The 25,360-nt window shown below is 41.1% G+C and overlaps 1 protein-coding gene across 1 annotated transcript; it reads right to left on the reverse strand.

Moving 5' to 3' along the window:
- Positions 1-3,099: 3,099 nt before the first annotated feature.
- On the reverse strand, positions 3,100-10,601 carry kcnj1b (potassium inwardly rectifying channel subfamily J member 1b). Its single transcript, XM_010901705.3, has 2 exons — positions 10,437-10,601; positions 3,100-5,219 (listed from the first exon to the last, which is right to left on the reverse strand). The coding sequence occupies exons 1-2, from the start codon at positions 10,451-10,453 to the stop codon at positions 4,070-4,072; spliced, it is 1,167 nt and encodes a 388-aa protein (XP_010900007.2). The 5' UTR covers positions 10,454-10,601; the 3' UTR covers positions 3,100-4,069.
- Positions 10,602-25,360: the final 14,759 nt, after the last annotated feature.

Here is a 25,360-nt window from a genome sequence, read left to right on the forward strand (position 1 = left end):
TCCAAGTATTCCAAGTATATAACATTACATGAGCATAAATATGATTCTGTAAATAGATTATATTGATGGGCACCAAACGTTTTTTATTTCTCATGTCCATTCATGTTTGATACATTGCACAGATTTTATAGAAAATGTACTTTTGGTAAATATGGAATAAATATGATACAGTAAGTTTGTACTATTGATGGGAACAAACCAAGTCCATTTCTGCTTCATACATTACATATTGTAAATATTAAGCAATTTCTGTAACACACTAATGCTTTTTATCTCCTTCCTTTGTGCTTGCCCTTAATTATTTTTTATTTTATTATATTGGTTTACCTTGTGGGTCAAACCATTGAGGAACTCCTGGTTAAGTGAATTATCAATTCTACCTTTTATTAATTCTACCTTTAATCATAGGATTAATTCACGCTCCTTGGATATCAGGTTAGGGTTTAAGACACATTCTCTGTAATGGTATATGCCCCCCCCGAAATAGCCTTGGCCACCCCATGTATAAAACTCTAGTTTCGCCACTGATGACACCTAATGACAACATTCATAATATTTCCTTGCATGTGTCATGTCATGGTTATGACAGTGTCGTGGCAGTATCATGTCACTCTTATGTACACCCCTTCAAATAGTGTTACCGAATATTTCACAAAGGGTTTTAGCACTAAAACAAGCTCCTAAATCTGTGGAAAGGTAGGAGTAGTCAAGAGGACTCCTAAGTCACTAAGACCAAATCACAAATGATCCCAAAATGGCTACTGCCTGCAATCTGCCTCATAATCAGCCCTGTTATGCTGTTATACTGAGGCAATAGGTGAGCCTTGGGTGTTGAGCCTCCTCCTAATAAATGTTTTAAATAATAGATCCCATGTTAATATAATCTATGATGACATGTATAGCGAAGATAAATTATTTATGGATGCATTTATGTTTATTTTTTTATAGGCTAAATACATTGACTGATAGAGAATAAAACATTGCTGTCTAGTGTAGTTGGCCTAATGTCCTATTACTTGTGGCAGTTGTATGTATCTCTGCCCTTGCCTGAGACTGCAAAGAATATCGCTTTTCACAATCATCGGTTATTCTACACAGAAATGAGAAAGCAGTATTTATTCGCAAGCATATATTTTCCTATGCTTCTTTTTTTGTTGTTTTTAGAAGTTATCCCAACTTCCTTTCGTGCACAATTTGGCTAAGAAGTAAAAGCTGTTCTTGCAACCAGGTTGTTTTTTTTGTTTTCGTTTGCACAATGTAGCGTCACGCGTCTTACTAACAACCATTGTGGTTCTAGTCTGATAATTAAAAGGCTGCTTAGATCCGCTAATTGTTTTTACGAGCTGGCAGTCATGTAAGAGGCTGACAATTAGCTGAACATATACTTGACTAGTCAGTACATCATTTATGGTTTCATATTTAATCAGTGACAATTCACCTTTTATTGGAATATCTTTATTTCAATATGGCAACATGTGTAACAGTTTTTTTTATGATGAATTCACTGACAGAGACCCACCCCCTATCAGCCAATCACTGTGGGCATCGTATGCTTGTTCATGAAACATGGCATCATCCATAGCAACGTAGTCAACCCTTTACTGCTATTTGGGAGGCCTCTTAGTGGTAAGGTAAAAGGTTTTGTGAATATGGCCCCAGGTGAATAGAAAAGAGGGGCAAGAACTGAGCCTTGGGGAACACCAGTAGTAAGAGGCTCCATGTCACCTAGTAGAAGGGGCCTGCCAGGTGGGTAGTAATCCAAGACCTTGCAGAGCCTGAGATGCTCAAATCAGAAGGTGGAAAGAAGGAAGGTATGGTTCACAGTGCCAAAGGCTTGAGGATATATAAAGGAGGATGAGAACAGAGGAGAGTTAGCTTGGGCACTGTCACATAGAGAGCAGTCTTTGTGAAATTGGCCATTTTGAATCCTGACTGGTTAGGGTTGAGGAGATTATTCTGAGAGAAGCAGAAACAGAGTTGGGTGGAGACAGCATGCAGCAAGTGTCATGAAAAGGAAGAGCAGGAGGGTTGCCGGCCTGTAGTTTTTAACATTGCAGGGGTCAAGTGCATATTCTTTCCTACTCTTCCACTGCTGCCAAGAAGTCGTTTTCTTTTATCTTGCCCCCACTGAGGCCTGGTTAAGAGAATGTGTTCCCCATCAAGGTTTGGCAGCCAAGCTACATTCAAGGGGAGACCATTTTTCAGTCCCAGGCCAGGTGTTTCGTCCTGGGGTTGTTGGCCTGACACTAATACAAGAGAGTGTGCACCCAGAATATAAATCATGAATATATGGAATTTAATGATAAACCTGTAACCTTAAGAATTGATTTAGGACCTGATCAAATGAATAAAAATGACACGTTTTATATTTTAATATACTGTATATGTTTATACTTTTATGCTTAAGTTTGATATTTCATAGGAATTGGCTACTGAGTTGCTATTATACAGAGCAAATGCAACACTATCATGTTTCTTGAAACTACTTTTTTTCCATATCAACACAAAACACATAAAAGACGAAGAACTAGATGTGACATATCTGTAACCTATGTCAACTATTGTATTATACAGTGTTTTGATATTTAAGTCTGGACTGACAGTGTGGAAATACTTGACGCAGAAGTTGATCGACTTTTAGAATTATAAAATCTAATGAATAAATATATTAAATACAGGAGACTGCTGTGACTTTATTGCTGGTCAGAACAATCATCTCCCTTCTCTTAGCAGACAACCCTCAGCAGGACCATTCTTATCTTTCATTCTCCTCCAGCCTTGAATGAAACAGTGTGTGCTCTAATCAGAGTCATTTATTTGGATAGTAAGTGTTTAATTGTAAAAAAATTATATATACAAATATATATTATATTCATGTATTTAATTAAAACACTTACTACCCAAATAATTGTCCTTAGTTCGATTTTCAGGTACCTAAGACTTTTGCACAGTAATGTCTCCACAGTGAGCCCTGACTTTATAGTTTTCCCTATGGGTGGGCAGCTCTCACTCAGCCTAGTCAAACTAGGACAGTAGGTCATATTGCTTGTTTTAAAAAATAGTGGTAAATGTCATTATTAAACACTAATCAGACCAAGGACAGGAGTCAGTATGTAAAATAGTCAAGGCATTGTATTTTTTCCTTCTTTATTCTAACCAAGGATGCTGCTTTCCCTGAGAGTAAGTAATAAAATGATACAAAATAATACATATAAACAAGTAAATTAGTAACAGTGCAATTGGCAGCTATTCACAGTATTGTAAATGAAGGCATGATGTACAGTATCTGGTGTGGTACATAAGATGTACTTTGTCTTTTCAGATTCAAAAAATACTATGTAAGACTCTTCTAGAAGAAAGTTCTACTCTATTGTTATTCCTCAATCCCTGACATATTTGATTAAAACAGGCTCAGGTCATAAGCTTCTCATGAATACCCCCTGTGCTATACTCTCTCAGTCTCCTCTTAATGGCACCAAATCCTGCATTAATAGCTATTGTAGCTAGTACACAAGTTACTGTTTGTATGTCACAAAGGTGCTTTGATTGTAATTAGCTGTTCTTAACCAACAGCTTAACTCATAGTTTAAGTCTGACAAGCAAACCCCTGAACACTTTTTTCAGCTCCACTGTTTATTTTGTAATGATTATAATTTCCAATGATTATTGATTTATTGTCTTTTTCATAAGTTATTCAGTTTTTGTGTTTACCATCTCAAAACAACAAAAAGGCTGATGCGAAGTCTGTCCAAAGTCTACTGAAGCCAAATGCAGCAAAGTCAAATTAATCTAAATAAGGATTTGTACCATTTTCGAGGTGCACTATACGTGTAGGCTCACTGGGTTGGGCTACCAGTTCATCGTCTATGTCTCTTTATGAGCCCCTGATCATTAAGTAAGCCTTCTACCATCTTTATTGCACTGACCATTGACAGAGAAGATCTAACAACTCTCAGGAAGAAGTGCTAAATCCAAATTTCTCTTTGCTAGCCTTGTTCCACCAAATGGGGGCTGCTGTCTATCTGTGGTTTATAGCAGAAACCTTAGGTTTTGCCCTTTTTCTTCCAGCTCACATTTTTGTGACATCCACTGTGTCTTGAATGTCAATCACCTCAAATCCGGGGTTATCAATACCCTGCTTGTGATGTTTGTTTTGGTTATTGTTTTGGTTGTGCTGGCCTGGCTCACTATGAAAACAATGGACACAGTGTGGGGTTGTCACACGCACAGTTCTGGAGAAGTTGGAGAAGTCCACTTGGTACTTGCCCTTCTGGGTGCGTGAGATGATAGGTAGGAAGCTGTATCCCCACTGGACCTCCTGGGGGATGAAGGATGTTCGCACTTGGCAGGTGGAGCTGGTGGACTCAGCCGTCCCATCCAAGAAGACTACCAGCTCAAAGTCCTGCAGTTGGAGGTTGTCCTCTGACATGTCATAGAATGGACTTGCCGTGTCAATGACATGGTACAAGGTCAACGGGCAGACAAAAAACAAGTTGTCCTTACCAACGTCCACAGCAAAATCAATGCCTACCTGGTCCAGAATTATAGTTTCGCCATCCGGCGTCACGGTTGTCCTAAGCAGCTTGCCATATATTTGGCTCCTAATGAGCAAGGTCTTACGGAGGTTAGCCACTCTGATAAGCAGGCACAGAGTGCCCTTCTTCAGACAGATGACAGCTGTTTCACTGAAGGTGACTGTCTTTGCCCTCTTCTTAGGAAGGGAGATCTTGGCCAGGATGAGCCCACACATGAAGCAGTTGATAAAGATCCCTATAAGAGATTGGACGATGATGAGGGCCACAGTTCCACGGCAGTGCCCAGTGAGTGCCCGTCCACCATAGCCAATGGTAGTCTGAGTTTCTAAGGAATAAAGGAAAGCTGTGGTGAGCCCATTGACATTGTCTATACACCAGACGTGGCCATCTGTGCGGTTCTGTTCAATCAAATCCCCATTGCTCTTCGCAATCCAGTACCAGAAAAGACTGAAGAAGAACCAGCTGCCAATATAGGAGGCAACAAAAAGGAGAAGGACAAAACGCCAGCGGATCTCCACAACCGTTGTCCAGAAGTCCACCAGGAAGGAAACGTGGTTGTGGTACTCGATATTACCAAACTCAATGTTGCAGCGGCCATCTTTGGTCACCAGCCGGGTCCGGTGGATTCTACGCTCTGTCAGATGGTCATGGATGTGCCTTCGGACGAACTGGAACATCCTGGGGCTTTGAAAAGAAAGAAAACACTAAGAGTTATAAAACCCCATGTAGAAACTACAGTGGGTTGAAGAGGCCAAGGCAGACTAGTAAATGAACATAAATTAAATTAATTTTGAATTAACAATTAACACTAGAACCCTCTATTTTGGGCAAAGCAAACAGCAGTTTTGAAATATTTTTTTTACAGAGTAATCCTTTGATCAGTTCATCAATGTTTAGTGATTATTAATGACATAAGAATGTTAGCTAGCATGTCATTAATTAGCATTTCTGAAAGGTCAGTGGAAACATTAACATTTTCAGCTAGTTGATTAGCAACAAAAATATGACCCTCTATTATCGACCTCTGTCCCCAATTATCAGTAACCTTACTATTTTGTTCAATTACTTAAGAATTATAGAGAATTAAGAGTTGGATTTCCTTTTTATTTGTGTTACGAACAACACATCTTAGTTTTCGAAGTGGCTACTAGAAAGTTTTAGTTACCTTTCACTTTTGGTAAATGACGTCGCACAAGTCGAATTTCAGAATTTCCATACAAGACTAGCTGAAAGTCTATATTCAATTTCACATTTGTAACTTAGGATTTAGTTCTCCAAATGCTAGAAACGGCTTATAATGTGGGTGGTCGATAATAGGGGGATGTTAGGTACATGTTTCAATTGAATTTTTGTATAATACTTGTTTAAGAACTTTATTTGTATTATATTTTTTACCAAGTTTTAACTTTTACTATTGTTTTTATGTTGTCTGGGGCTATATGCCCCTGGTAGGGTCTCCCAAGGCAAACAGGTCCTGGGCGACGGGTCAGACTAAGAGCAGTTCAAAACCCTTTAATGATGATAAAAAAATTTAGGACCGTGACGTTGCCCGGTATGGCCAGGCCCGGTGTTGGGGCTCTTATGCGAGCGCCTGGTGGCCGGGCCTTTCCCCACGGGATCCGGCCGGGCTCAGCCCGAAGGAGCGATGTGGGGCCGCCTTCCTGTGGGCTCACCACCTGCAGGAGGGACCATAAGGGGTCAGTGCGTAGAGGATCGGGCGGCAGTCAAAGGCGGGGGCCTCGACAACCCGATCCCTGGACACGGAAACTAGTTCTAGGGACGTGGAACGTCACCTCGCTGGCGGGGAAGGAGCCTGAGATTGTGTGTGAGGTTGAGAGGTTCCGACTAGAGATAGTCGGGATCACCTCTACGCACGGCTTGGGCTCTGGAACCACAATCCTTGAAAGAGGATGGACTCTTCACCACTCTGGAGTTGCCCATGGTGAGAGGCGGCGGGCTGGTGTGGGTTTGCTTATAGCCCCCCAGCTCTGCTGCCATGTGTTGGAGTTTACCCCGGTGAACGAGAGGGCCGTTTCCCTGCGCCTACGGGTCGGGATAGGTCTCTCACTGTTGTTTGGGCCTACGGCTGAACGGCAGTGCAGAGTACCCAACCTTCTTGGAGTCTCTGGGAGGGGTGCTGGAAAGTGCTCTGACTGGGGACTCCATCGTTCTACTGGGGGACTTCAACGCCCACGTGGGCAACGACAGTGACACCTGGAGGGCCATAATTGGGAGGAACGACCCCCCTGATCTGAACCCGAGTGGTGTTCAGTTATTGGACTTCTGTGCTAGTCACAGTTTGTCCATAACGAACACCATGTTCAAGCATAAGGGTGTCCATCAGTGCACGTGGCACCAGGACACCCTAGGCCGTAGGTCGATGATCGACTTTGTTGTCGTTTCATCTGACCTGCGGCCATATGTCTTGGACACTCGGGTAAAGAGAGGGGCGGAGCTGTCAACTGATCACCACCTGGTGGTGAGTTGGATCCGATGGCGGTGGAGGAAGCTGGACAGACTCGGCAGGCCCAAGCGTACTGTAAGGGTCTGCTGGGAACGTTTGGCCGAGTCTCCTGTCAGAGAGATCTTTAACTCCCACCTCGGCAGAGCTTCGACTGGATCCCGAGGGAGGCTGGAGATATTGAGTCCGAGTGGACCATGTTGAAGCGGTGCCTGTCGAGGCGGCAATCCCCGAACCCGGTGGTGGACACTGGAAGTAAGGGATGCCGTCAAGCTGAAGAAGGAGTCCTATCAGGCCTGGTTGGCTTGTGGGACTCCTGAGGCAGCTGACAGGTACCGGCAGGCCAAGCGGACTGCAGCCCGGGTGGTTGTGGAGGCAAAAACTCAGGCCTGGGAGGAGTTCGGTGAGGCCATGGAGAAGGACTATCGGCTGGCCTCAAAGAGATTCTGGCAAACCGTCCGGCGCCTCAGCAGAGGGAAACAGTGCCCTACCAATGCTGTTTACAGTAGAGGTGGGCAGCTGTTGACCTCAACTGGGGATGTCGTCGGGCGGTGGAAGGAGTACTTCGAGGATCTCCTCAATCCCGCCGTCACGTCTTCCATTGAGGAAGCAGAGGATGAGGGCTCAGAGGTGGACTCGTCCATCACCTGGGCTGAAGTCACAGAGGTAGTCAAGAAACTCCTCGGTGGCAAGGCACCGGGGGTCGATGAGATCCGCCCTGAGTACCTCAAGTCTCTGGATGTTGTGGGGCTGTCTTGGTTGACACGCCTGTGCAACATCACGTGGCGGTCAGGGACAGTGCCTCTGGGATGGTAGACCGGGGTGGTGGTCCCTCTTTTTAAAAAGGGGGACCGGAGGGTGTGTTCTAACTACAGGGGGATCACACTTCTCAGCCTCCCCGGGAAAGTCTATGCCAGGGTACTGGAGAGGAGAATATGGCCGATAGTAGAACCTCAGATTCAGGAGGAACAGTGTGGTTTTCCTCCGGGCCGTGGAACACTCTACTGGGTGCTGGGGGCTTCATGGGAGTTTGCCAAACCAGTCCACATGTGTTTTGTGGATTTGGAGAAGGCATTCGACTGTGTCCCTCGCGGCATCCTGTGGAGGGTGCTTCGGTAATATGGGGTCCTGGGTCCTTTGCTAAGGGCTGTCAGGTCCCTGTACAACCGAAGCAGGAGCTTGGTCCGCATTGCCGGCAGTAAGTCAGACTTGTTCCCAGTGCATGTTGGACTAATTTTTATGGACAGAATTTCTAGGCGCAGCCAGGGGCCGGAGGGTGTCAGGTTTGGGGACCACACAATTTCGGCTCTGCTCTTTGCAGATGATGTTGTCGTGTTGGCCCCTTCAAACAAGGACCTTCAGCATGCACTGGGACGGTTTGCAGCGGTGGGGATGAGAATCAGTACCTCCAAATCCGAGGCCATGGTCCTCAGTCGGAAAAGGGTGGCTTGCCCATTTCAGGTTGGTGGAGAGTGCCTGCCTCAAGTGGAGGAGTTTAAGTATCTAGGGGTCTTGTTCATGAGTGAGGGAAGGATGGACCGGGAGATTGACAGACGGATCGGTGCAGGTTCTGCAGTAATGCGGTTGATGTATCGGTCTGTCATGGTGAAGAAAGAGCTGAGCCGCAAGGCGAAGCTCTCGATTTACCGGTCAATCTACGTTCCTACTCTCACCTATGGTCATGAGCTTTGAGGAAGAGCTAGAGGAAGTGTCTAGGGAGAGGGACGTCTGGGCATCTCTGCATAGACTGCTGCCCTTGCGTCCCGGCCCCGGATAAGCAGAAGAAGATGAATGAATGAATGAATTGCGTTTTGGTTACAGGCACAAGACACAAACCATATAATTGAATTTCCAATATAATTATTATTTTTTCTATGTTTTTGCTGTTTTTCTTTATTAGCTGATATTATGCTACAGAGTCAAGTATGTCCAGACCTCAACTGTTTCATGCACCGTTAATAATTGTTCTGTTAAAACTCATAATAATACTATTAATAATAAGCTAAAAAATCTGATGAATCAGGAAAAAGTGGAGCGATTGCCATAGATACAATTCATGGGAAAATTTTTCTGTAGTGTGGAAAAACTTTAAATGAATAAATTGATGATTCTGGTTATAGGATGGCAACATTTTGTTTCAGTGAAAAGTTGTTCCAGTTCACTCTACACTACATTATCTCAGAAAATGATATTTGCAAAAGTTGTTTTTATATTACAGAGATAACTCTTTTATCCTTTATCGTGTTATGCATTTATGAAATCCATCATTGGATGGTTTGGTGGTTTTCCAAAGGCTCCATAATTAAAATTATATAAAAAAAATTAGAAAATTCATAGTGTCTTTCAAATTTTGGAATGTTCTCCAACCTTTACTGTGCATCATAGGCCTCTCTCCAGACCGTAAGGTGTTCTTATGAAATTTATGTGCCTCAGTATGATATTTTGATTCCATGCTGAATTGTTTATAATTTAAAAAAATCTGAAATTGTGTGATCAATAAAAGAACCAAAGAGTAGTAAATATCATTAAAAGGATGTAATTTAAAGCCATCTCTTCCGGATGCAAAAGGTGAAACCATATTACTCTCTAAACTAAGCCTGGGGATCTTAAAATCATAAAATAACCAAGTTAAGTTTGATTTGCAAAGTTTGGTACAGTTAACACTCCTTTTATTTTTATCTTTTATTTTTTACTATTTCCTCTATTTCGTCCCATTCCATATAGATTTTTTAAATCACAATCTACATTTTATCCGAAAGGCCAGAAAGTTGAGATGTTGTAATCATTACCTACAAGAATGTAGCTGTGGTGTATTTATTTATTTTGATAATGCAATCTACTAGATAATATTGAATGTATTTGGATGTTGTGTTAAATGTACAGTGTGTGTATATATATATTTTTTTAAATACACACCTTTAGCAATAGATTTTAAAGTGTATCTTTGATACAAACATTATTCCCCACTGGACATATTACAATTGAATTAGTTACATATGGGCTATAAACAGCACTTTGAGTTCTATTTGAACTGTTTTCATTGCCTCAGGATATTAAATTGTTGATTAAACAAACGTTTCATATTTCACATGTACTCACCCTACATATTGGAGTGTGTAAATTTCAGGTTTAAATTTTTCTCCTGTTGTAATGTAATTGATTCAACTTATCCCTGGTACTTCCACCAACTAGAATCTAGACAATAGGAATGCCGAAGCCCTTTACGCATTCTGTCTTAAATAACTACGGCAACGTCCCTCTGAGTAACAGTTTAAAAGCCTCTAGTCAATCAGGCGACACATTTGCTGCCATTATTTGTGCCTCCTCTCCCATTTGACCAACATTAACAACAAACTTCAAATGTCATTAAAAATCCCCAAACAATACTGTCACACTATCGGCCTGTCTATTTAAAACAACGAGAAATCCACTACACGTACCTGCTAAGTGAAACCATGGGCTAAACTGCAGAGACAGGATCAATTTGGGAACCCACACTCGTTCTCCAAGCAAGTGGCCATGAAGGCGTTGCAAAGGTTTTAATCCACAATGCAATGTTCTAATCCCAGCCACATGCCATGGTGTACGCAGCCCTCACACAGACAGACAAGAGAGGCAGGTTTGGAATGTTCCTACAGTGCGTCACTATTTAGCCTTATTAGACCCCCCCGTCAGCACCCCACCACCCAGCACATCCACCCACTCTATCCCCAGCCAGGGTGTCGTGGTTGGCTGTGGCCCACCCTGACATGGATGCCAGTTTTACATCGTCTCCTCCACCACCACCACCACCACCACTCCACGTGAAGGCTGAACTACAGCGCAGCACCCATGCTGTTTGTGTCTCATGTGAGAACATTCGGGCTTTGGGTTGAAGGCCACACAAAGAAATCTCGTTTCCCCTTTTCATTTATGGTCCCCAGACACCCCTCCCCCTCAAAACATCAGACCTCTTAGTATTTGCATTACAATGAATTATACTGGAGTGGCACAGAGCAGTGGGCCATATTCTGGTGGCAGAAAGAATTTTAAAGAGAAACGTCTCTCTACTGCCTCAAATAAGAGCACCTCAAAACAAGGCCTGCCATGACAACTAGTTGAATGTAAATCAGGGAAAAGGGGGAACAGAGAGTGGAGTCACAAGACATCTGAGGCTGAGAGCAATAGAGTCAATGGAGTAGTAAGAAAATGTATATAAAAATATGGCAGTACTACAAACTCCTCCTGTTGTCTTTTGCTATGCAGGAAAATACTGAGTTTTGAAAGCATTGTCAGTCCAAGCCTTGATTCTTAAGATTGTAGCTCTACCGTGAAGTGCATTGTTTTATATTTTAAAGGGGAGAGACACAAGGAATGCAAGTTGGTGGCAGAAGAGAGGGCAAAGTCAGAAGCTAAGAAAACACACTCCTGGATCGGGTGCATCATCTTTGCGGCAGCCTCCGAGTTTGGGAACGGGTGTGGTAAGTCATAGTCTCGGTGGACTCTGCACCCTCCATCTCCTGGCTGTCTTCTGCAGCCTCCATCTGCTGGCTGTTTTCTGCACCCTCCATCTCCTGGCTGTCTTCTGCAGCCTCCATCTCCTGGCTGTCTTCTGCACCCTCCATCTCCTGGCTGTCTTCTGCACCCTCCATCTCCTGGCTGTCTTCTACGACCTCCAAATCCCATATTACTGGGTTAGTAAGGCAACAAGGGCAGGGCTGCTAGGTGTCGTCCTCTTCTTCCCTCCAGCATTTTCTCCAGCTTCTCCCCACAGCCTCTCCATGGTAGCCTTTAAATACCTCCTCATGATGAGGTCCCAATGGGAGGCAGCTGTGCAGGGGAGGGGCTGGACAGGCTGGCTGTCTTCTTTTGGGAAGTTGGTGTGATTCTGATGCAGCAGGTGGGGTGCGTACGCACCACAATATATTATATTTGGCATTTATACTTTTATGGAAATATCATAGGCAATGGGAAGTAAGAGGAGAGAGTGTGGTAAAATTGGCCGTGGGTGGAATGCGGCTTAGACCACGAGATCCGAGGCAACTCAAGTAAACTTCTGCATGGTTACTGTGCGGAGTTGTGCGGAGTTGATTTTTAGATACGTTTTCAAGTGACATTAAAATATTGCAGTATATATTGCACTCCTTTCCTTGCAAGAAGTCTAAGGACAAGGTACGATAGGAAACCAAACGGAAACAACAAATGGAAACACCATTTGAATAGTTTGTAAATCATGTCCATATTATCCAAAAGTAACCAGAATGTCTTGTAAAGCTCATTGAACATGATAGAACATGATGTATGAAAAATGTCGGTCCCATGACTTGAATGGGATTTGTGCCAACAATAGGGAATGAGAACGACCTACGGCATTGCAAAAGTCATTGAAGACGAAAGGACGAACAAGGATTTAAACTCCCTTCCCCATCTGAACAGCTTTGGGTAGTAAATTCTTTCTCCGGTGCAATATGTAGGCTAATGTAAAATGTGGTGTAACTTATTTGCCTCCGGAAAAAAGCTTTTAACAGTTGTGTTGATGGTTAGCCAATGTTTGTCTGCATTTGTTTTATCCTAAAAGAAATGTGATCAAATTGGTTATCTGCAAAGTAAAGCCATTCCTGTGATTTATATGTGTTTTTCTCAAATACTGCCATTGTTGTATTTACCAATAAAAACTGTACTTTGCTTGTCTTTTTGTTTGTCGTGGGATCTTAGAGGAAAAACTCATATTTGGGACACTTAAGGTAAGCAAACTAATGTGTTATTTAGTAATATAGTTTAACATATTTAGGTTACATGCCCCTCTTATTTGGGGCATGTAACCTCATTTGAAAGGTTTTGTCAAAACACGAGCGTGACAAAACACACTTCCTTTGGTTTCCATTTCTGAGAAATAACCTAATTATGAATTATGTAACCCTTTGATGTACAAGCTATGCAAACCCATTCTAATGCACAACATGGGTAATAAATGACCCGTATTCATTCCCTATGTTATTTCATGCATGGCTGAGTGTTTCTTTGCTATATCTTTTGAAATAAATGTATTTAATCATATAATATTCCAAGAACTCGATAAATATCTTGTTTTTGATTACCACAAATCATTATAAAATGTTTTCCTTTTTTACTTTATGAAAATAAATAGTTTTTGTATTACTACATCAACTTTACACAAATGACCCAAGTATGCAAGTGTGATTTAACAGTGATTTGGACCAAACAATAATATGTAAGATAATAATAGTAAATATGTAAAATATATTGTCACACATAACACACACATATCACTAAAAACCGATAACACTGATATTGAACTCTCAGTGCTAACATTCCTCACAAATGACAGTGATATGTTTGTGCTCCTTGTACACATGCCTGGTGCACTGGGAACACCAGCTGCTGACTTTTCTGTCTTTGGCAGCTGGGCAGCTCTTCCTTTTCACTTGTCCCTCCAATCTGATGTCCTCTTATGGCTGGGTGGTGGCTGTATTTAGTTTTTTGATCCCACATCTTCCCATTGTCTCTATAATATTCCTTTGGAGGTGTGGTGTGCTCTCCATGCACCTCTTCATGAGTGGCTCAACAAGCTCTTTGCCTAGCTCCTTAATGAATAGCCAGGGAAGGTGTAGGCATTGGTCGTACCACTCATGTATTCAGGGTGATGTGCAGGAAAGATGTAGGCATTGGTCGCACCACCCATGTAATCAGGGTGATGTGCAGGGAAGGTGTAGGCATTGGTCACACCACCCATGTAATCAGGGTAATGTGCAGGGAAGGTGTAGGCATTGGTCATACCACCCATGTAATCAGGGTGTTGTGCAGGGAAGGTGTAGGCATTGGTCATACCACCCATGTAATCAGGGTGTTGTGTAGGGAAGGTGTAGGCATTGGTCATACCACCCATGTAATCAGGGTGTTGTGTAGGGAAGGTGTAGGCATTGGTCATACCACCCATGTAATCAGGGTGTTGTGCAGGGAAGGTATAGGCATTGGTCACACCACCCATGTAATCAGGGTGTTGTTCAGGGAAGGTGTAGGCATTGAGGGCGTCAAAATCCAGCACATTGTACCGGAGCACCATGGGCCACCTCCATGTGCTCCGCTTACATGTAGAAGTGGGAACCATCTTCTCCAATGTGCATGGTGCTCAGGAGGACAGCAGTCTTTCCCTTCTTCGGCCCAAAGCTCACCAGGTTCAAGTTGCCATTTAATCCAAATTCTGAGCAATTCAACTATTCTACAGCAATTAAATTAAATTTGGATGGCTTCATGACAGTTGGTATGTCCGGCTTGTTCTGTTGAAGAGTCCCCACAATGGTCAGGTTATTCTTAAGGAGCTTCTCAGCAAGAGGGACAGTGGTGGAGAAGTTGTCCATTGTAATGTTGCGACCTATGATATGATTTATGAATAGTTGTCCGTAGTAAATGTTTCTAATTGCAAACATTTACAAATATGAAAAGTTCCTATCAAATTGCATAGTGAATATATATGAACAAATTGCCACTGTTTGTCAGTCATTTCTTACCCATATGGCAAAGAAACAATAAATTGTGCATAAAATAACAGGGAATGAATATGGGTCATTTTTGATCCATGGTGTGCATTAGAAGGGTAGTGATACAAAAATGATTTATTTCAATAAGTAAGAAAGGAAAAATGAAAACAACTATTTGTTCTGATCAAAAACAAGTTAATTGAGGAATACCTGGAATATTGAATGAAGAAATCAATTTATTGCAAAGATATAGAAAATTAAATCTCAGTTGGGTCACTTGGCCCGTGTTGTGCATCAAAGGGTTAATCTTCTTTTTTCTTTAATTAAACAATTATGCAGCCCTTTAATAATCTGTATATTGGGGACATATTTTAGCTTTACAATAATTGGAATGTCTTATAACTAGACCATACTTCTTCTGTATCTCACAAATATATCATATACATATATTAATATTCCTTCTAATGATGGAAACATCATACTTGTGTTTTGTACACCAAGTATTCAGACCCAAGATTAATTCTCTTAATTTACAGAATTGTAAATGGTACAATTGGTTGACATGCTAGTTGGAAATACTGCCACACAAAACCAATTATTGCAAGGTGACATTATTTTTATGTTGAGAAACATACAAATAAATAAATTGAAAGATTTTGCTTGGATAAGTATTCAACCAATTAATGTCCGACAGAGCCACGTTTCACTGCAATAACAGCTTAAAGTCTTTTGGTAAGTATGTACCAGTTTGTACACGGTTACGGAGTGATTTTGGCTCATTCTTCTTGGCAGTTTGATCCAGGTTATTCAGGCTGGTTGATTGATGCTTTGGGATTAAAATATTCAAGTAGTGCCACAGATTTCAAGTGTGATGGAGATCAGGGCTTTGGCTGGCCCATTGTAGGACATTTACCTTTTGTTATTGAACTACCCCAACGTTGCTTTGGCCTGGTGCTGGGGATCATTTTCCTGCTGAACAATAAAATCTTCTCCTGCTACATGTTATTAACGGAGTGAAGCAGGTTCTCTTGTAAGATTTCCCTGTATTTTATTTCATCTAATTCTTCCATTAATTTTGTGTGTTGAGGCATGGGCATTTTTATGTTTGTGCCAGACATAGCATTTCTGTTTTGGCAAAAATAAATCTCTGTTATGTTTCAGTTATGTTGCCGAGATAATCCATCCACCTCACAGGTGTGGCATATCAAGATGCTGATTAGACAGCATGATTATTGCAATAATCAGTTAACCGTTCAGTGTGACGATTATGCAATAACAGAGGAAATCAGGAAGGGGACAAATACATTTTCACAGAACTGTAATATATGCATAGAATTGTTTAAAGCTATTTATCTGGGCAGTAAGTATTTTTTACTGCTTATCATCATTCAATACTCACATCAACCACCTTCAGTCTACTGTTGAGTATTGTAAATTTAAATATTGTTATATATTTTCAACACCATCTAACTTGCCAAACCTACACTTTTGTAACCTACTGTATAAACTGGCCACTAAAAACCTCCTCGGTATAATGTAATTTACCAGCAATTTACCAATTTCACACCATACACATTGCCCCTAGTGCCCCCTTCAACACTCATTGTGACCTTTGCACTCTGGTTACTTGTCCCTCACTACATATCCGACACCAGACTCATTGTTACCAACTAATTCACTTATTAAGCCCATTAGTCAAATGCACCATTTACCTTAGCTCACTCCTTAACATCGGCTATACCAAAAAAAGTCCGAACACTCCTAAAACCTATACCTCTTTTTTTTCAGCCAACTGTTAAAATGTCAAATTAGTTTGAGCCTATGATTTGCACATCGTTGCATTCACGTTTTCCTTTTTTTGGAAACGGGGTTGTAGGTTTACCATTGATCTTATTTAGAATTTGTATTAGTACATTTTCTATCTGTGTGTATAGTTTCAATACAAAATGTGTGTGTGTGCTTCGAATTTATGGCAACTTGGTGTTTATAGATTTAGACATTCACTTGCAAATATTAAACAGTTCCATTTTGCATCACACTGTTCATAAATGTACTGGGAACAGAGAGTGAGTTTACGGTGAAAATCCCTGTAAATCTCAGTAATCCTGTTACTGCCGTTAAACCCAACTTTGGGTAGGTTCTCAACTGACAGCTGCACAAATGATTATCTGGCTGAGCCATCCATTTAAATACATTTGTAAAATATGTCTGTTTTCTCATTTGAGACATGCAACCTCCGTTGACATTTCTATTTAACATCCTGACCACCGATACCTCTAACTGCGGTTTGCAGATAGAACTGCTGAGAAGTGCCCTACATATTTATATGATTAAACAGAAATAAACATATTTAAACATGATACTGCCCTGTGTTTTAGTGCATATTTCAGTGTACAATAGATATGTCTTTCCTTTACACCATGCTTCTTCGATATCACATAGAAAGATGTATTACTATCCCTTGCTATGATGGAATCATGCTACTTTGATTACAAGTTGTAATGTCCCTAAACAAACTATATACAATATGAAATATAATATACTTCAAAGACAATTCGCTACATTAATCAAAGGTAATAAAAAGGTAAATAAATAAAATGTTGATTGACTGTGTCCCTATTAACAATTAAAATGTAGTTATGCAACACAAAATGGTTTAACAGAACCATTGCCTGCTGAAATGTTTACTGAAAGACATGTTTTTGTATATGTTAACTGAATTAGAACATGAAAAAGATGAACTTACTGTTCTTTAATGAAGAACGTGTGAAAACCCCAAAGATCAATGACACTACCACTTCCAGCAATAACAGTTTGCTACTGGAGGGGACTACTGCTCCGCAACAGGGCACTTCAACAGAGAAGAGAAAAGGAGCTGCAAGCACACACAGCAAGTACCAGAATGGCAATGCCATTTACCTGTGGACACTTGAAGCCCAGTGTTCTCAACAGGCTCAGCATTTCAATAACCAATGTGAAAATGCGACAACAGCCAGTGCAGTAAACAAAGCTGCAGAAGGAACAGTATTTCCCAGGACTTCCAGGCAAAGACTGAAGAAGAAAGTTGTATGGTGATTTACCCTTTCTCCAGTGATTCAGTTACGACTGTTATTATTCATTTATTACACCTGAAGTGACCCCTCCAAACCCAAAGTCTTATGTAGTTATATATGGTTGTTTCTATCTAGTTCAATGCACTTAGGGCAGATATTTTAAGTACATTTGTAGTTGTAAATTATTCTCATAAAGAGCCAGTACTGCTGTGTAATTATGAACAATATTAGTTAAACAAGTGGATGTGAAAGATAATTCATATATTTGTTCTGCATTCCAGTGTAGAAAAGCCAGACAGAGACACTTAGAGTTGAATGTGGCAAGAAAGCAGGCTGGGCCAATTCTAGAGTGCCAGACAATCTTCACATGAGCTTGAAAAGGCATTTTTAAAAACAAGTTACAGCTGCCTACAAAATTGTTGTTCAGTCGTTTAGCACCTACTTTGGAGTATGGCTATATAGTGCGATAACGTCAAAAACAGGCTCAATGTTCTTTGTTTCCTATTTCTGATGCTTCATCAAACACTTGCATTCCAACGCCTACCGGACTCCAGAATTGATCATCTTTTGCTATCTTCCCTTATTCAGCAGAGGGTTAGCCAATCCATCTGCTTGATTCCCTCTCACTCTCTCCCACACACACACACACACACACATTGAGGGGAGACTGAGTCAGTCAGCATTTTCTTTTGTGAGAAGTGGGTGGAGAAAGCGAAGCGAGAAATAGAGAGGAGCTATAACGCAAATGTGAAGAATGACTGTAGCTGGTTGGAAGCCCTGAAGCCTGAGCCTAAAGGGATTGAGTGATGCCTTGGTGACGGCTAGGAAAGTTAAGTTACCTTCGCAGGAACTAAACGGTAGGGACCACTCTATACAGAAACAGCCATGTGGGTGATGCTTCCGGAAACCCTCTGGACTTTCCAGAGGTATGCATTTTTGAATGTGTTGGACTAGTATAATGTGTATATCTGTGTAATTAATAAGTTAATCATAATTTTCAAGATATATCCAGGACATCTAACCGACCTGGTTAGCAGGGGCAAAACAAGCTTTTTCCTGGGAACTGAATAGAGATTCTGCATTTTAGTCCTGAAGTAGGTTTAATTTGGGTATTGGAGATGTGTTATGACTTTCAGGCAATCCCTATGCATGTGTGTTTTCTGTATGTATTTTCTGTATGTATTTCCTGTCAGGATAATCCAATGATAAAACAGTACGGCCTATCCAGACGAAGGCTTGTTTTTGCTTTGGTAATAACTGCATTACAGTTAAATCCTATACCAATTACTATCATTCACTCTATATTACAGTTGTGTACTTTCCATATAAACAAAACTGTTTAACACTAGAACAGCCAAATGCCTATGCCAATTGGCGTTTGAGTTTGTAATTAAAATAAAACTGCCATTTTGAAAGCTACACCCTCATCCCATGACTTTTCCTAAATAGGCACATATAAAATGTTTCTGTTGTCAGAATTCTAAACTCACAAACTATTTACAGACTATTTATCTGTTTTTGATCTGCACATCAAATACAGAATGCTTCCAAGGTAGAATTACAGTAAAGGGATTTGACAGTTTATTTCTGATTTATTTTTAAGCAATGTTGCCTTATTGATGGAAAACATGCCCGTGTTGGTCAGTCTCATGTTATACAAGGATTTTCCACCCACATTCCTTCCCATTTCCACTGACCTTGATTACCTCAATAACCTTTTCAAATGGAGTCCAAAGAGGAAGGAAAAGAGAGGATGAAGGAGTTAAAGAAACCAAGTGATGAAAGCCTCTATTTGTATCTCTTCACTTTTCCCTTTCCTATTTCCTCCTCTGATTTTAGACTAGACTAACTTGGATGTAAAACTATTTTCTGCTGCAAAAGAAGCAGGAATTTCTCCGATGGGTCCTCTAATACCGTGTGTGTTGTGTAATGTTATCAGTAAGACTGAGTCATCAAGGCCTCTCTTCAGCTAACTTCAACACAAGGGAAAGGCAAAAGCACTATGTGTCCCCAATCAGTCTTTATTTCACGATATATGCATATGATTTAGAAGGACAGGTATTAGTGAACCTTTGTCAGCAGTCAGTTATTTAAAAGAGCTTTCTACAGGTGTGTTGAAGGTGTATTTTCACTGTCCTATCTACATCGTACAAGACATTCAACATATATTTTGTAAAGCCTTTTTACATCTTCACATCAGCAGAGAACTAATCAAGTACCCAGGCTGAAATCTCATACGGTTAGAATTTGAACAGAGTAGATCTGAGGTACAGTCCAAGGGCTCAGGTCCTTCTAAGATGCAATAGGAGACTAGAGAAAATTGTAATGCGGAATTTTTGCAGTCCTTTGTAACACATTTGGGAGGGGCATGGCATTTGCAATACCAGGGTTATGGTTTTGTTTCTCACCAGGGGCCAGTATGAAATGTATGAAAATGTATGCACTACTGTACGTTTATGCTGTGTCGAAATTACTTAAAGGTACAAACAATAATGTATGCAAAAGGCATTTATATTATATTATTATATCATAATTTAATTTGGGTGATATCATTTTGTCGAGAACAAAATGACAAAACAACGGTCCATGGAAACCAAAATCATCAAACGATTGAGGGCTGGATTCAAACTCAAACCAAAAATCTAAGTAAACAATTAAAATCACAGGCTGTTCCAACTTACTGTACACAAATTACATCACAGCACATGGGGAACCTCCTCCCAGACCTGGATCAGGGCATCAGTGAGCTCCTGGACAGTCTGTGGTGCTACATGGCGGCCTCAGATGCACCAGCACATGACGTCCCAGAGGTTCTCAATTGGATTCAGGTCTAGGGAATGTGAAGGCGCAAATGGTGGACCTGCCAATTCTGGTGTTCTCTGATGCATAGTGCTGAGCACAGGTCCCACTAGAGGACGTCGGGCCCTCATGCCACCCTCATGAAGTGTGTTTCTGATAGTTTGGTCAGAAACATGCACCCCAGTATCCCACTGGTGGTCATTTTGTAGAGCTCTGGCAGTGCTACTCCTGTTTTTCCTTGCACAAAGGAGCAGATACTGGTCCTGCTGCTGGGTTCATGCCCTTCTACAGTGCTGTCCAGCTCTCCTCGTGTAACGGCTCGTTTCCTGGTTTCTCCATGCTAATGAGACTGTCCTGGGAGACACAGTAAACCTTCTTGTGATGGCACTTGTGCCATCCTGGAGGAGCTGGACTAACTGTGCAACCTGAATGGGCTGCAGGTACTGCCTCATGCTACCAATTGTGACAATGAAACTTGCAAAATGCTAAACTAGAGAAGAATCAGTCAGGAAGGATAAGGAGAGAGCGATTGTTTGTGGCCACCACCTGTAAAACCATCCTCTTTGTCAGGGTTGACTTGCTGTTGCCACTCCAGTGCACCTGTTGTCACTTTCATTTGCACCAAAACAGGTGACATTCACTTGTGCTTCCTAACTGGACTGACTGATATCCCTGAATTATAATTGACTTGGTGTTCTACTGTGATGATTACATGTTCCTTGTATTTTTTTTGAGCAGCGTTAATAGAACTAATAACACACCTTATTATTTCTACAAAATGAAAAGAAACAAAATGTATGAAGCTGACATGGAAATCATAGCAAAACCTTTTTCAAATATGTTTGAGTCCCATGGACATCACTGCAGTTGCTGTCATCAGTGGAATCACTAACAGTGGCTTCTATCTACAGTGGGGAGAACAAGTATTTGATACACTGCCGATTTTGCAGGTTTTCCCTCTTACAAAGCATGTAGAAGTCATTCATTTTTATCATAGGTACTCTTCAACTGTGAGTGACGGAATCCAAAACATAAATTCAGAAAATCACATTGTATGATTTTTAAGTAATTAATTGGCATTTTATTGCATAACATAAGTATTTGATACATCAGAAAAGCAGAACTTAATATTTCGTACACTCCTTAGTTGCCCTGGCTGTGTGTTTCGGGTCGTTGTCATGCTGGAAAACCCAGCCACGACCCATCTTCAATGCTCTTACTGAGGGAAGGAGGTTGTTGGCCAAAATCTCGTGATACATGGCCCCATCCATCCTCCCCTCAATACGGTGCAGTCATCCTGTTCCCTTTTGCAGAAAAGCATCCCCAAAGAATGATGTTTCCACCTCCATGCTTCACGGTTGGGATGGTATTCTTGGAGTTGTACTCATCCTTCTTCCTCTACGGCGAGTGGAGTTTAGACTAAAAAGCTCTATTTTTGTCTCATCAGACCACATGCACTTCTCCCATTCCTTCTCTGGATCATCCAGATGGTCATTGGTAAACTTCAGACGGGCCTGGAGATGCGCTGGCTTGAGCAGGGGGACCTTGCGTGTGCTGCAGGATTTTAATCCATGACGGAGTAGTGAGTTACTAATGGTTTTCTTTAAGAACGTGGTCCCAGCTCTCTTCAGGTAATTGACCAGGTCCTGCCATGTAATTCTGGGCTGATCCCTCACCTTCCTCATGATCATTGATGCCCCACGAGGTGAGATCTTGCAATGAGCCCCAGATCGAGGGAGATTGACCGTCATCTTGAGCTTCTTCCATTTTCAAATAATTGCACCAACAGTTGTTGCCTTCTCGCCAAGCTGCTTGCCTATTGTCTTGTAGCCAATCCCAGCCATGTGCAGGTCTACAATTTTATCCCTGATGTCCTTACACAGCTCTCTGGTCTTGGCCATTGTGGAGAGTTTGGAGTCTGTTTGATTGAGTGAGTGGACAGGGGTCTTTTATACAGGTAACAAGTTCAAACAGGTGCAGTTAATACAGGTAATGAGTGGAGAACAGGAGGGCTTCTTAAAGAAAAACTAACAGGTCTGTGAGAGCCGGAATTCTTACTGGTTGGTAGGTGATCAAATTCTTATTTCATGCAATAAAATGCAAATTAATTATTTAAAAATCATACAATGTGATTTTCTGGATTTTTGTTTTAGATTCCCTCTCTCACATTGAAGTATACCTATGATAAAAATGACCGACCTCTACATGCTTTGTAAGTAGGAAAACCTGCAAAATCGGCAGTGTATCAAATAATTGTTCTCCCCACTGTAGGTGGGGTTCTTAAACCACTGACTTTTTAGAACCGTAAAAGGAACCAGGCAAGCCTAGTTCAGCCAGGCTGCAATTTAGAAGGGATGAGTGTTGTTGTCCCTGGCTGGTTTCGATCTGCGCATTTCTATGTCTTTAACCAATACGCTATTTAAATAGTGGGAATGCAACTTTTACCTCAGCCATTACATTTTTGCTGAAATAACATGGACAACAGAGCGTTTATTAAGGGAACAAAAGTGTACTCTTGTACAAAGATTACTGTCGATGGCTAGCTAATAGCTATAAAGTACCTATAACGAAAACAATGTCTCCAATCACTCCATGGCTGGTTTGTTTGTTTAGAAAACAATAATTCAGCTGGATTCAACTGTATACAGTTGTGCTCAAAAGTTTGACCCCCTTGGAGAATTGGTAATATATTTACCATTTGTAAAGAAAACATGAGTGTACAGGCAAAACGCATATCTTTTATTTCTTATGGGATTCACATTCAACTGTAGGTCAAAACAGAATGGCCTGGAGGCATTTTGCCAAGACGAATGGGCAGCTATACCACCTGCAAGAATTCAAGGCCTCATAGATAACTATTAGTGCCCTTTTTGTTGGTTTGTGATGACACCAATTAAGGAATGGCTCTGTACTAAAGCTCTGCACCTCGGGTCCTGCCTCCAAACCGTGACAAAATGTCTGTTTTTTGTAATGAACAGGATACACAAGGCATGGACAATTAAACACAGTGATATCCTTCTGGATCTACAGTATCACAACAATGCTACAACTACATGAATACTTCCAATTGCTGCATCTTTTCATCAGTCTAATGTTGTTTTACAAAAAGTGGGTTTTCCTACACCACAGGTCTTCAACCCTCTCCTGGGGACCCCCCAGCCATCTCACCGTTTAGTTTTTGCCCTGAAATAGCTCAACTGATTCAACGGGGAAGGGCTTGTTAATTAGTTAAAATGTTGATTCAGGTGTGCTAGCTCTGGTATAGATCTAATAGATGGAATGGCTGGGGGGTCCCCAGGAGATGGTTGAAGACTTATGTCCTACACAGATGGTCCCAGTCAATGTCATCTCAGCCTTTGAAACGTACATACCTTTTAAGTGTTATTGTTCTCACTTAGGTTATATTGTGAAAGTGATACGTGAGGATGTGAAAGCAGTGGTGTACATTTTGCTGATAACTAGTCGAACCAGGCAATACTATAAACATTCTTGTTTCTTCAGTGTTGGAAGATTGTTTTGGACATTGTAGTGACAGTTTGCCACTGTGTAAAATGGAGGTACACTAGAAGCATTCATGGGGTGTAGTGAACATGAAATTCAACTTGTAATACATACCATTTTATAGTAGTTGTGTGATAGTTGAACTATATTCAGATAGTGTATTTCAGAAGTATTACATTTCTCTATGTAATATTAAAAGAAATACACACTACTCTTTTTGCAAGAAAATAAATTGTATACTGGCAGTGTTGAAACAGGTAATACTTTCCTTTATTTTTGGCTCAAGCCCTCCCTAATTCTCACATTAAACATTGTTTTTGCAGGGTAATAATCAATTCCTTTCTTTGTGTGAAGAAAAAATATTTTCTCATTGTACAAGATCTTTGAGCCAGCTCACAACATGCTGCTTGAAAGGCACAAGGACCATGAGGGTGTCGGGGTCACTGTGCATTGTGCATGCCCCCGAACTGGGGCATCATTAAACCTAGGTATGACCAATAAGATTTCACCAATTTCACCAATACTGTCATATTGCCGTAATAAACGTGACATAACATTACATACTAGGACATAAGACACTTTACCTGATCACTACGTCATACTTGTTAATGGTACTTCCTAAGGAGTTTTTGATTTTAAACCCATTTCCAACAGCCACACAGGTTCTGCGGGTACAATTTAAAATAATAAATTGTAAATAATCAGAAATGCTTGTATTTTTTTCTTGCTTACTTCATCTTCCCAGGCATGTTATAGCTGGCCATGGATGCCAATACTTTCACAAGGAAATGTTCTGGAATGCAGGATATGCCATTTGTAAGTACACAGGTAGGAGGCTATTTGGAGGTGGATGGTTCATAACATTTTTTGAATAATATAAATGCATCAAACACATTTGATATGTTTAATACATCCCATTCCATCTGTACTAGCTTTTACAAGTAACCTGACCTCCGATTTAAATCCTACCAGCCTAATAAATTCATAGACGTATTCTGTGAAGTAGAGTGTAGTGAGAACAGACCACTGCCCTTAACACCATAAGGTAAGGCTAATGTTGACAAGTAGCATTGCCAGAATAAATCCTCCAAATGTAAGACGTTTTTCATTCCTGCACACACTGAAAAGAGAAAACACACAGAAATACACATACATACTTGGTGATAAGAGAAATGGCATAGGCTGTCACATCAACGGTCTATGAATGATTGTTAAGAATGTGTGAAGAATGCGAAGAACCACACATTTCACATCATATCTTGTAGATTTTAGGGAAGTTGGTCACAGAATGGAAACAACCAGCCATGAATAACTACTCACATTTCCAACCCCCAGCTAGAAGTGACTGTGGTGAGGCAGGGAGGGGGCTTGAACAGATCTTTATGTCCCTAGTCTAGACAACTAGTAGCCAGTAGACATACGTTTTTGGTAATTACCCTGACTTTATAACACAAGAATGGACAAACATTTTAATGATATTGCAATCTACCACATTCTAGTCAAGCACCATGAAATAGATTCAGAGGGGGACAA

Source organism: Esox lucius, chromosome 7 (assembly GCF_011004845.1).
Source record: "Esox lucius isolate fEsoLuc1 chromosome 7, fEsoLuc1.pri, whole genome shotgun sequence".
Classification (NCBI taxonomy): domain Eukaryota; kingdom Metazoa; phylum Chordata; class Actinopteri; order Esociformes; family Esocidae; genus Esox; species Esox lucius.